Source organism: Morone saxatilis, unplaced genomic scaffold (genome assembly GCF_004916995.1).
Source record: "Morone saxatilis isolate NCDOM2014 unplaced genomic scaffold, NCSU_SB_2.0 Contig12, whole genome shotgun sequence".
Taxonomy (NCBI): Eukaryota; Metazoa; Chordata; class Actinopteri; family Moronidae; genus Morone; species Morone saxatilis.
The window spans coordinates 17,542,926-17,556,317 of NW_023339674.1; the positions used below are offsets into that span (position 1 = coordinate 17,542,926).

Sequence of the window (13,392 nt, forward strand, 5' to 3'; positions counted from 1 at the left end):
TCCCAGCTTAAAACAAATATGAGTGGTGCAGTTCGTTGCCAATCCAGCAGGAGGCGCTAATTCACACAGGGAGCTATGACTGAAACACGAGGAAGAAACCTGTACACGGAAGTCAACCAGGATTTATTTTTTTACATGCATGAGCTCGGTCCCGTTCAGCAGACTTGGCGCTATAATTTGCTCCCTCCTGTGACGGTAAGCGAAGCGGTAAGCGATGGGGCAGTCGGTGTGGAGACCGTGCTGAGATAATGAGCAGCTATCGGCGGACTGTAGCTCTCCACTGCGGGTCAATGGACGCGAGGACTTGAAGTGCTGCTGTTTTGACAGCTGTGTTGAGCCTCCAGTACCTGGTCTGTCTGTCTGTCTGTCTGTCTGTCTGTCTGTCTGACACAGAGCTGCTGAGAACAGAGCAGTCCCCAGACGGATATCTACGTGGTGGAGCTCGAAGCGACAGACAGGTGAGAGCCCTCCTCTCTTCCCACAGTGAGTAAAAACCTCCTTTTTGTTTATGAAACTTCCCTCCTGACTATTACACTGCTTGCCATGTGTATTTATATCGCCATTTTCCATGTTACCAGCCTACCAGCCTACCACCGACCATGGCCTCCTCACCCCGGCTGAAGTACCTCTCCCTGGCCGTGCTGGTGTTCCAGACCACCTCCCTGGTGCTCACTATGCGGTACTCCCGCACCCTGCAGGCCGAGGGCCCGCGGTACCTGGCCTCCTCAGCTGTGGTGGTGGCCGAGGTGATGAAGATCCTCGCCTGTATGCTGCTCGTCCTCAAAGAGCACAGTGAGTGCACACGGATTCATTCTGTGCTCGATAAAATGTCAGAAAATGTTGAACAATTGCCATCACACATTCACAGTGGAGCCCCAGGTGATGTTTTCTAATTGCTTGTGTTGTTCAACTAACAGTCCAGTACCCTGAAAGTGATTTATTTCATTATATTATACATGTAGAACAGCAGCAAAACCCTGTTCCCGCAGTAAGTATGAGAAATAATTTAAATATAAAGACATGTTTTGATTACAGAGTTCATTGAACATATAATAATATATAATCAGTGTTTTCTAAACATAAGCAGCCGCTGAGGAACTTTTGTCTAAATTAAATACATAAATGAAGAATAAATCAAAGCGGTGTCAGTGTTTATTACTGGACAAAAGTATTGAGGCTCATTATTTAATAACTGCCAGTCTAAAAGTATACTGTAGCTGAAGAAGCTCTCCCTTGCTTTCTTTATACTGATCTGGTTTGTCAGGTTCCTCCCATCTTTCTGACACTACTAAGAAACTGGGAGAATTCGTTCAGGGGGTGTCTCCTCCCGCCCGATGCAAATAGGAGGTTTATTCAGTTCAACGTAAAACCTGCACAAGAACCTGTGCTGGCGTAACAACAAACAACTCAGGTTTTATTCAACAAAGTTAAGAGATAAGACAGAAAAACCTGCTCCCTGAAACACCCCTATATACACACTAATGTACAGTGCTTTACACTGTAGCATATTTAAAAATCGAACATGATTTATGGTTCTAGTTTTAGCTATTCTGTTTATTTTTTTGTATTTGACTTAGTCAATGTAGTTGTTGACTTCAGTAAAGACCCTGCAGACCGTTTCCACAGCAAGGATTCGTTATGGACCATACCTGACAGATTGACTGTAACGTTGAGGTTTCTATTCACAGTCTAACTCGTTTGTTTTCATTCCCCAGACTACAGCATGCGAGCTCTGAACAGCATCCTGCGGCAGGAAATTGCCTACAAACCCATAGAAACGCTGAAGCTGGCGATCCCCTCGGGGATCTACACGCTGCAGAACAACCTGCTGTACGTCGCTTTGTCCAACCTGGACGCTGCCACCTACCAGGTACGGCGGAGGGCAGGTTGTGTGGATGTGCCTGACTCACAGTGTGACTCACACAGGAGCTGATGATTTAGCAATCAGCACCTTCTTGTTCATGGATCATTTTTTCCCCACTTTGTCTCCATCAGGTGACATACCAGCTGAAGATCCTGACCACGGCTCTGTTCTCAGTGTCCATGCTGGGCCGCAGGCTGGGCGTCTACCAGTGGCTCTCACTGCTGATCCTGATGGCGGGAGTGGCTCTCGTGCAGGTCCAGTACAGCTTCATGTCTTTACTGCTTGTGGAAATGTAAAATCACACTGTTTAACATCTCTCTCTAACATATAAAACGTGCTCTCTGTTGCTCCTCTTAAAGAAACTAATTTCATTCATTCATTCATTCAGGGGTTTCGGTTCTTGAACTAACACCTCTCCGACTGCCTGATGCACAAAGCAGGTTTACTTAAATATCTATAAAAACTGGTTTTGAACCTGTTTCAGGTTTTATTCAACAAAGTTCTGAGATAAAAGTAAACCTGCTTTTTGAAACAGGCCCCCAGGTGACATTGCCGGAGCTTATGGCTTCAGAAGATATTTACTTCTTTTTGTTTTCTCCTTTTGGTTTCACTAATAATCAGAGGAAAGGTCTCCGTTCGTGGATTGTATGAAGTGTGGCAGGTTCTCTTCAGGATAATGAGCAGCTCTGGGTGTTGTTCTTTATTGTTAACTGGAGACGGGATGAGACGCAGGATAACAAATCTCAGCTGGGGCTAAAAACATATGATAATAACTATGGTTAAAATGATTAGTCGATGAATCGATTAGTCTGACAGAAAAAAAATCGATTATTGATTAATCATTTAAATCATTTGTCAAGCTAATTTATTTAAATTTTTTTTAAACATTTTCTAGTTCTCACCTCTCAAATGTGAGCACATGCTGGTAACATGTTACTAACATTGCAAAGACACTTTAAGGCTTCATCTTCTGGGAAGTTGTGGTGGGCATTTAATATTATTCGACATTTTATCAACCAACGATTAATAATATATTGATTGATTGACATAACATATTATGAACACCAGATGAATCAGCTGAAGATAGGAGCAGCTGGAGATAGACAGGAAAGTTGGGAGACAGAGAGTGATGACATTCAGCAAAGGGCTGCAGGTTGGAATCGAACCTGGGCCACTGCGGTAAGAACTTCACCTTTGTACTAACAGGGTGTCCCGAATAATCCTTGGTTGAAGGTCTTATAATAACCTCATCCTTTTTAATAGTTGATGAAAAAGAGTGTTCAAGGTTGTTAAACCAGACAATTGTTTAGTAATAACTACTAACAAAACAGGATAAAGATTGTTGGGGTCTTTTCTACTCACTGTTTTCTTCTTTTTTCATTGGAATTGAGATTTTCAAATGTCTGGAGGCTGTTTTTCTACCACCCAGTCAGAATTTTAAAAAAAATCCTGTATAAAGATCTAAAAACTGAAAAATAATTTCTCAGATTCAAACCTTTTTGTCCAGTGTTCTGTGTTTTTTCCAATTACTTCACATTTTTACAAAATTAGCATCACTCTTTCTTTTCATTTTTTAACACTATCTACTAGTTTTTCAGATGTTTTTTTTATTTTTTTTTCAGAGCAGAAACGTAGACTAGAATAGACGATGTTCAAAAGTTTCAGGGACACGATCTGCTCAGTAAATCCTGTGGTTGTATATTCTGATACAACAGAGAGCGGCAGTAAACCAATAATTCATTCCTCTCCGCGCTTTCAGCTGTTTCCAGAGTTTGCTAGTGGAATTTTTCTCTCTGACTGCTGAGTGTGGGGAAGGAAACCAGGAAAGATTTGTGGGGAATCTTTGATCTAATTCATCACATTCTGGAGCTAAAATAGGCTCATGTAATGAAATCACAGCCAACAGCTGGACTAGGTACTAGTCCAAAGTTTGGTAATTCTCTACCTTTTTGCACTCGGGTTGCTTTTTAAGGTTTTATGACTCTTTCAGCCTCTTCAGCTCAGAATCGTATTGAAAGACTTGTTAGTTGCCTCCGAGAATACAGAGATTGTGGCCAATTCTGTAGGTTGTCACTTTGTCCAATTAAACATTTACTCAGCTGTGTATTGGAAATGTGCCTATTTTGGTTAGTTTTAATTATTGTGTGATCTCTAATTTCATCTAGTGGTCAGATAAAGTAAAGAAACTCTTCATCTCAGTGGGAGTTCTTCGGTTATATGAAGGTTAAATAAATAAAACAAAATAATGAGGCGTCAACTGGAACATTGAATAAATATTGGCTGCCTGTGGTTACGAGGGATGTGCTGATGATGATGAAGTGTTGTCTGTTGTGATATCACCTCCTCCTCCTCCTCCTCCTCCTCCTCCTTTTCCTCCTCCTCCTTTTCCTCCTTGGCCAAACAAGAAAATGGTATTACACCAGATTTGATCTTAATGCCGCCTCACAATGACAGAAGCACAATGGATGTAAAGATACACATTCATAAATCTACAGGATCAGACAGGTAGGAACATTTACTCCTCCCAGGCTGTTTGCGGGCAGGAATGTGTCGGTGGTTTATCCATAACACCTCCCAGAGACTCAAATAACAGATCATGATATTAACACACAGCCATAGCACCTATTCTGTTTGCAAACACACAAACAAGCTAAAAAGCCAGCATGACTCCACTAAGGAATAATTGGCCTGTTTTGCGTTAATGCGACGTTTTCTCTGTTCGTTTTCAAGGTTTATGCTGTTAGTTCTCACTCAGCGGGGTTTGTTTTGGCGAAGGTGTAGAGGTGGAAGGCAAACAGCATCTTGTTCCAAAGGTTGATAACTTATTGGAATAATCTTTACTAAAGAACGAGTCCCACTCGTCCTGATATTTTGTGGGTTTTTTTGTCCAAAGAAAAAGTGCAGCATCTACAATACTTTTCTTACTTCTCATCCTTTTTTTTTGTTTTTTGTGCATTAACACCCATTTTCCTGCTTACTGCAGCACATAACGCAGGAACTCACACTCTGCAGCACTTATTTTTTTTACAACTTGGCAAAGTTGAGAAGATGTCTTTGTGTGAATTTCAGGTACCCAGCATCAGATTGAGAGAGATTTGAGTGTGAATGTTAAACATTGTTTAACACACTGAGATACTTGTACAGTTTTCATTGACATATGGATTCATTGGATGTGTGCTGGCAGTTGTATGAGGCACGTCTGTCGGCAGCCTTGTCAGTGTGGGTGCTGTGGAACGATGTGAGTTTTGGGAAGGTGGAGAAAAAGTTTGGAGCCCTGTATTATAACTTTGATGCTCCTGCTGTAAATATATGGCTGAATTTCCTATCAAATAGAACAGAACTGTACATTGCTTTTCTTGGTTTTGATATCTGCATTATATATATCTATATATCGGCATCGACCACTGAAAATCCCATATCGGTGGACAACTAGTCGTGGATTGACAACTGAAAACGCATCATGCAGTTAAATGATCTCTGCAAACAGCTAGAAAGTGGACCTTAAAATAAGATTTTTAGTAGTTTTTTGTCAAACTACTGTTTCCAAGGTCAAGAATGAACTCTCAAGCTCCGTATTTATTCTAATCCGAGTGTTCCTCTTGTCTTTGCAGTGGCCCTCTGAGTCCTCCACAGTGGCCCCTGAGAAGCAGGCCCTCTCCGCAGGCTCCCAGTTTGTCGGCGTGACGGCGGTTCTGGTGGCGTGCTGCTCCAGTGGGTTCGCTGGTGTCTACTTTGAGAAGATCCTAAAGGAGAGCAAACAGAGCGTCTGGGTCCGCAACATCCAGCTAGGTCAGTATTCATCGACCGGTCGAGTTAATCAACTTCCCAGTCGGTCTCGAACAGTGTAACAGCTATTCTTACATATAAAATGCAATACAATACACTGAAAAGTAATATTAAAGTTTAATTCTATCAATACACATCCATCAACAGAGGGATAATGTGTGAGGTGTTGTTGAAAACAGATTGAAACAAACAGGCACTGTGTGTGTGTGCGTGTGTACAGTTTCCTTTCTTCCCTGTGCAGAGAGCCAGCTGGGCTTTTTACCTCCGATATGTTTCTGTTAAGATGAATGTTCCTGTCTAGTTTATTTTTACCACGGAGCGTGTGAGGCATGTGTTGAGTCTCCTGCGATTGTGAGCTTGGAGCTTTTTCACCTGCATTAAATGTCGGAGCCTAGATCTGCTGCAAGAGCAGGGAAGAAAATGCTGTGTGTTCATTTATTTTGTTGTTGTTGCTGTTATTCGTTCTAAAAGATATCCAAGAAAATGTAAAATGAAGGAAATTAGAAATGAATGCTGAAACATAGTAGATTAATCAAGAATTTTAATAATCGAATTGTTTCAGTCACAGCAAAGCCATATTTCTCTTGTTTATATGACTGTAAAGTGAATATTTTTGGGCTCATCTGATAAATGTTGGCTCTTGAAAGATGTAACGGCCACTTTTTAACAATTATAATAAGTGGAAACATAATTGACACATTAACTGAAAATGAATGCAAATTCCTGTGGCAAGTTATTAAAGGAATAGTTCGATATTCTGGGGAAAACACTTATTTTCCTTCCTGCTGAACATTAGATGAGAAGATTGAAACCACTCTCATGTTTGTGCGCTAAATATGAAGCTAGAGCCCGGAGAGGGTTAGCACTAGTTTAGCTTACTAAGACTGGAAACACCTAGCTCTGTCCAAAGTAGGGATGTAATAATACACTTTTTTAAAAACAAAATTAGACATTTGCACTGGAGGGACACGTCTTCACCTCAGTTTGAATTTGTTTCTTTATATGAAATCTTGTGTCTGCCGTAGTCTTGGTGCCATCTGAATTTCTCTCTAACTGTATTGGAACAGTTCAGCGTTATTGTGATCAGACTTCAGATCATTTACCTCTGAGTGTATTTCCAGGGATGTTTGGCCTGGTTTTTGGCCTCTTTGGGATGCTGGTCTACGACGGAGAGCGGGTGAGGGAGTCGGGAATGTTCCAGGGATACAACAGAGTCACCTGGACTGTCGTGGCGCTGCAGGTAAGACTCACTCCGCCTCCGGTGATTCAATATGTGTGTTTTCCCACCAAAACTGTCAAATGTATTGTGTCAAATTATCAAGCCTCTGGGGTAACAGACTCTTCATTTCGTGGATCAGACTCCCTGTCGGTCCGTACAGGTCATGCCTTCATCCATCTGTGTCCTTGTGTTTGTTGTTTCTCCAGGCGCTGGGTGGTCTGGTCATAGCAGCGGTCATCAAGTATGCAGACAACATCCTCAAGGGCTTTGCTACATCGGTCTCCATCATCCTGTCAACTCTTATATCGTACTTCTGGCTAGAGGACTTCGTCCCCACTGGGTAGAAGCAACAGTCACTACCTCTCCCTCTGTCTCTCTTTTTTTTAATCCTTGTTTTTCTTTCTCGTAATCACAATTTCTCGAGCTGACGTTGTTGTCTGCTGTCGTCCACAGCGTGTTCTTCATGGGGGCCGTTTTGGTCATCATGGCCACTTTCCTGTACGGCTACGAAGGCAAGCCATCCCCCAACCCCAGCAGTGCGTAGGACACTCATGGCTGACACTACAGCAGCAGTAGGAGGTCCTGTTAAAGCATCAAGACCTGGAGGGGAAAGGAGGACAGAGAGCTGGAGGAAAAGAAGGGGAAAGGTCTTTATCATATATTGTGATCACAAAAAAGGAAGAGAGGAGGTAAGGTATGTAACAACAAGCAAGCACAACGCTGCGATGGGTCTCACACACCAAAAGTGCCTCAGCTGAGCAGGGCAACCAGTGAGAAAAGAAGACTGCGGCAAAACAGGATTGTATGTTTTACTTTTTTTTTTTATAACTACCGCTGTAGAGATAATCCTGGCTCCCACACCTCCACATCTGGAGGAATATTCTCGACAGGACCAACTGATTGTGTTCAATAAGAACCTGTTTGACTGCCAGTCACTGTTACTGCCACATCAATCACACATACAGTAAACGATTAAAGAGGCAAACACATTTTTTAGATGTATAGCGACAAGCTTTTTCCCCTCAGAGTTGAAGTATTTAAGACTTATTCTTGTTCCGCTTTGAGTTCTGAAAGCACATTTTTGAAATGAGCCCTCCCAGCCGCTGTTTACGCTAAAGCTGTGTACAATGCTGCAAAGTAACGGTCAAACAGTCAAGGTTAGCCTTGGGGCCAGGGTTGATTCAGGTTCAGTCCTGCAGCGGAAGTGAGATTTGTACACAGCTTAAGAGGCCTGTCTGCCTGGGAGGCACAACTCAGGGCAAAAGGCTCAACAATGCAATACACTAAGAGCCTTTAGCCCATGGTAGTTGAAGTGACCATAACTAGTATTGTTTCCTTAATTGTGGCTCTCATGTTGCATTTTGTTCGGCTATTTTTGGAAACTGCTTTTGTTGCCAGGCAACATATAGTCGCTGGGGTGTCTTTGATAACGTATACAGCGTGTCTCAGCAACAGAACTGTGTTACTGTATGACTCTGTGTGGTGGAGTTTGCTGTTTGACAATAATCTGGGTGTATGAGTAATATGCTACAGGAATAAACTAATCTGACACTTCAGAAATGCTGTTCTGGGCTGTAATAGGGGTTATTATTTGAAGTGAAAAGGACGGTTTGATTTTGTGGTAAAGATTATTTCTGTACAACTTGAAATTATGTTAACCATGGGTGTAAATATTAGCACCATTTAAAACTGTAATCTATGAATCAAAATGAATTGTCTGTTTAATTTATTCATTTATTAATTAGGAGGTTACGTGACTTCTCAAAGCCACTTATTATAAACATCGAGCTCTTTATGTCCTGTGCTTATGTAACAATATATTCTGTTGATTTTAGAAGTAATCAAACATTACTGAATGTGGCCCAGCCAAGTCTGAACTTACTGAATTGTTGATACTCATTACATCAGACATCTGTGAGGCATCATTTACACAGAAAGTAACCTTGGATTGTATGATTTGACTGGTGTTTTTCTTCTGGAGATACTTTTTTTTGTTTTGTTTTTTTTGGGATAAAGCGGGTATGATTAATAATTGTATTATTTTAATTGCCAATATGTAAATCTTTTATAAAAGAAAAATGTTTCCTTTAACTTTTCTGAACGTGTTATTGTGTTGAATTCATTGTGTATCTCCTCCCAGATGTTTATTCACTTAAACACACACATTTTCTATATTGTGTTTCACAAATCCAATCAAAAGGAATCTGGACTTTGCTTTAAAGACCTACAACAATGTACGCATTGTGCTGCAGTCACACAATATTCTTTACACTTCATCACAAAGCCATCTTAGCAGCCTTTTCAAAAATGTCCTTCTCCAGTTGATGTGTAATTCTAAATATTTTTTTGTGCAATTACAAGTCTACCTTGTCTAATTAATACTTGGCATGTCACCTCAGAACTGCAAACTACATACCATGAATAAATTCACGCTGATATTTTTGGCATTTGTTTTAATGAGTTTAAAAACACTGCATGCAAAAGCCAGACAGTCTGAGAGAAAGGACTGTAACACCCCAAACTTTCATATCCTTCATATTATAACACTGTAAAACATTATTACCCAGTCGTTTTAAACCAGTAACTACATCAGACTCCAGTCAATCAGCAGAACAAGTAGGAATTAACGAGTCAAGCTCCTCATGAAGGGCCATGTACCGCTCTACCCTCGAGTCCTCAGGCACATCTGTTACTGTAAAAGACACTTGAGGCCCTGATACACACAGACAGAAGACTGTGACCTCCTGGTCAAGTATAAAGTATATATTTTTTTCACCTAACACTTTATTTTAATCGGGGGACTGTGAAAAAAGTTTCCGCTTTGTTTCACCCTATAAAAGCCTCAATGCTCTGAATAAAATTGCAGACCAATAAAGATCACCTAGTTTAATTCTCCAGTTAAAAGTGCTGCTCTAGATGTTTCCCTTGATTGTCAGCGTTGGCTCTCGGATGCTGTTTGCATCACAAACTGCTCCTGTGTCATGGCTACAATAGGCATGTTGTTAAGATAGCCACTATCCGTGCCCTCTGTATGATGAGTGTGTTGCAGGGCGTGCAATACACAGGCTCCTTCCGGTGATCACGGCTCTAGTGTCGTTCTAGATGAGGTGTGTATGTGTGTGTGTGAAGGCTCGTTCGGTTTGCACCAAGAGTAATGAGCAGCATGGGTAAGATAACGTGGTTACATCCTCCGTCTCTCTTCATCTCTGTCTCATCTGGACCAGCTCAGCACTTCAGCACGGCCTGTTTCACTGGCCCACTGAGTGCGTACAGACAGAAATACAGCATATAGACCTGCCTGGAAAAACAATAAGCAACATTATCAGATTCAACGTGATAGGGAAATGTTCATATTCTGTAGGCTGCGCTCTAGTTGTCCTTTTTTTTTAGTCAAGAATCTTAATAAAAACACATTTTATAAAACATCATCATGGCACAAGAGACTGTATGTAAAAACCAAATACTGCACCAATCTTTAAAGAGTCAGTTCACCCAAAAAAAAAACATGTTTTCTTACTTCTGTCAGTATCTGGAAATGTAGGTAGTTTCAGTTTTATTTCGGCAGGGTTTCAGATTGATGCCTCCACCAATAGAGGAGGTGAAGGGAATTTTACTTGTAACAAACAAATAGGGGTCTGTTCCAGGTCCCGACTGAAATAAACAGTTGGATGGATTGTAAAATAATTCTTTATCGATATTCATGGTTCCTAGACAATATAATACTAATTACTTTGGGAATTCCTCGTCTTTTCCTATTTTGTTTTTCAGTAAAATATCTTGATGGCTACTGAGTGAGCAGTTATGAAATTTGGTGCAGATATCCACAGAGGATTCATTGTAATCACTATGGTGAGTGACTAATTTTTCCTCTAGCGTCACTGTGAAGTCCAAATCTAAATTTGTTTCTGACTAGATACCTGCAAAAAAAAGGGATTCCCATCACCCTCAGTTGTACTTTATGCAAATTATCACTTATTTGCAACATATTAAACTATGATGAATATGGTAAACATTACTATTCTCACTGACAGATATTTCCAAACATGGACAAAAAAAATCCCCAAAATCTGCATGTCTTGATACTGCTCGAGGTAATTGAGATGTTTTTTGTAATTCAGGTGAACCTGTTCTTTAAGCCTTCTAACATAAATACAGTTCTCTTCCACTACAATCTTTGTTCTTAAACAACATACAACTGACTGGATAAAGACGCATTGTAGCTCCTTTTGTAGAGGACAAACTAAACTCATTTTATGACTTATAAAATAAAGTAACCTTGCTTCGTCACCTCACTGATTAGATGGGACATGGGAAAGACAGAATCATATTTTTACTGTAGAAGGCTATGATCAACACAGGCATCACTGGCTTTGAAAAGGCAGGGAGCGAGAAGCTCTGCAGCTTGGATGAACTGGCCATTTGTGTTTGAAAAAAAAAATCCTGCTGCAGAGCTCCATTTATGATTCTGATATCACCAAATCCAAGCTGTGATATGTGATATGTAAAACGCAAAGTAGCTCTGAGGATGCATGTATGTTGACAATCTTCCTGTTTTTAGATCATATTGAAAAATTACCCTCTTTGTAGCAAAATCACATGACAAATGAGGACCCTGGTGTGTGTGTGTGTGTGTGTGTGTGTGTGTATGTGTGTGAGGCAGTCTGGTGTGACAAAGCAGCAAACCCGGACCCAACCCTGGGGCTCCATTATAGAAAACACACAACCACAGACACATACACACATGCCTGCACACCCACACTCACATCATCTCTAAAAGCACATCATCCAGTAACATTTCAGCTGATATCATAGTTATCTCTGTCCGTAATGAATAAACCCCGCAGCAGTGTGTCCTCCCTTGGACCTGCATGACACATAAACACTAACACCTTTCCTCGGTTACACTCTTACACAGCACTTTACTGTACAGTACAGAGCAGGCCAGTATTATGTCATCATTAAGGCTGAAGAACCTTTTTAAACAGGGTCTGTATTTAGGCTTGATCATTTCTTTCTGGGCCTGAGTAGCTACAGTACAGGTTTGCGTTATATCCCAGCACTAATGGCGGATTTTCAGAGATAGCGTTGCTCAGTTGTGCTGGGCTGGCATGAAGGCCTGGAGACCCAACAGCTCAACAGCACCAGAAATAGAAACCAACATACTTTCTGGATCGTCAAAGGCAGCGGTGGGGAATTAAGGCAGTTGTCCCCTCAAGATTTTACACGCAAAAAGACTGCAATTCTGATTTGTGCCATTGACAGTCAAGTCTCAGCCTGCTTATAGATCTTAATTTTGTTTTCATGAGATAATCTTTTTAGCCGTCTCACTGCAGAAGTGGCCCGCTCTGATATGATGTAACAAACGGCCAATCAGATGCTCTCAACGCACTATTTGGGAGGTATGACGACGAGCGGAGGCCCTCTCCTGGGCCTCCACATCAGAACCTGGGCGTCATTGGCATTGGGCCTCCCCATGGCGTTAGGAGGGATGGGCTCCATGCGGGTCAGCACCCGCGGCTGGTCCTGGTGCACCCGGCCCACCAGTCGGGCCCTGGAGCCCAGAGGCAGGGACGGATCCACCACGATGTCGACCCTCATCCTCCACTTGATGGTGTGGAGCAGGATCTTTTCCCTGGACATGGTGTTGAGCGCCACCAGCCAGGTGGTGAAGCTCTGGTCCCTTTTGATGTTAGTGAGTAAGGGGGTGTTGGATTCACTGACCGGCACAGCCCAGGTGACGCTGGGGTAAAAATTGTCATTCATGCTAACAATGAAGCGGGATGGCTTGGAGGTGGGGCCCACTATGGTGACAGTCTCTGTTGTGTTTCCATACCAGGGGTAGCTCACACCGTCTGAGTCACTAATGGCCCTCACCAGACCTTCTCGTAGCTGAGGCAGCTCCCAGCTCGACCTTAGAGGAGACAGACAGTATGAGACTGGAAACCAAGAGAATTCTGGGTAATTGTACATTATTTATTTAAAAGACACGTCCGATGATATTCTGTCTTTTTATTTCTATCAACAAATCCCCTGAAAATACCAAAAAGAAGCAACGAATTCATCCTACGAATAAATATTGTCTGTGAATTGAGAATTTAAACTACCGGATATTCAACTGATGTAACGTTGCTTCTTTTGTTCCAAGAGTATTTTCAAGAGTTTATTTATTGATTTCCAAATGGTCAAGCAATTAAGGATGATAAGGCATCATAAAAAATATATACCCTTTCTGCTTTCTTTTTAAAGGCCCAATCAGTCTTTTTTTACCAATATTAACTGAAGGTACATTTTCATACATTACTCAAGAGTTGGACTCATGGGCAATAGAAGTTTTTCAGCTGATAATAACTCAAAATAATTAGTTTTAAAAAATCCTTTCGCATGCTGCATTGATTAGTCTACAGGAAATTGTGACTAATTTGTTAATTCATTTTAAATAATATCATTAATCAATGAGGTCATTTATCAGGTTAAAATAGCCAAATGCTCTGAGGTTGCAGCTTCTCAAACGTGAGGATTTGCT

General features: G+C 41.4%; 2 protein-coding genes across 3 annotated transcripts in view; one reads left to right on the forward strand and one right to left on the reverse strand.

The window, feature by feature from the left end:
* The first annotated feature begins 91 nt into the window (after positions 1 to 91).
* On the forward strand, positions 92 to 9,190 carry slc35a3a (solute carrier family 35 member A3a). Of its 2 annotated transcripts, none has more exons than XM_035653995.1 (8): positions 92 to 483; positions 579 to 792; positions 1,716 to 1,870; positions 1,996 to 2,118; positions 5,476 to 5,653; positions 6,772 to 6,890; positions 7,076 to 7,209; positions 7,323 to 9,190. In XM_035653995.1, the coding sequence occupies exons 2-8, from the start codon at positions 600 to 602 to the stop codon at positions 7,411 to 7,413; spliced, it is 993 nt and encodes a 330-aa protein (XP_035509888.1). In that variant the 5' UTR covers positions 92 to 483; positions 579 to 599; the 3' UTR covers positions 7,414 to 9,190. The 2 variants fall into 2 exon arrangements, with proteins under 2 accessions (XP_035509888.1, XP_035509889.1); XM_035653996.1 differs by having other exon boundaries at positions 312 to 458.
* A 2,691-nt stretch (positions 9,191 to 11,881) lies between these two features.
* The window catches only part of fam78bb (family with sequence similarity 78 member Bb), a 3,211-nt gene continuing 1,700 nt past the window's right edge, over positions 11,882 to 13,392 (reverse strand). Inside the window, exon 2 of the mRNA XM_035653840.1 lies at positions 11,882 to 12,780. Coding sequence (XP_035509733.1) covers positions 12,258 to 12,780 — 523 coding nt within the window. The 3' untranslated portion in view covers positions 11,882 to 12,257. The remainder of the gene's footprint in view (positions 12,781 to 13,392) is intronic.

What these genes read in the sequence shown, in the direction of transcription:
- slc35a3a (XM_035653995.1), top strand. Translation starts at nt 600, where the DNA reads ATGGCCTCCTCACCCCGGCTGAAGTACCTCTCCCTGGCCGTGCTGGTG. An exon ending in GGTCCGCAACATCCAGCTAG is followed by an intron (nt 5,654 to 6,771) that starts GTCAGTATTCAT and finishes GTGTATTTCCAG; the next exon opens with GGATGTTTGGCCTGGTTTTT. An exon ending in GAGGACTTCGTCCCCACTGG is followed by an intron (nt 7,210 to 7,322) that starts GTAGAAGCAACA and finishes TGTCGTCCACAG; the next exon opens with CGTGTTCTTCATGGGGGCCG.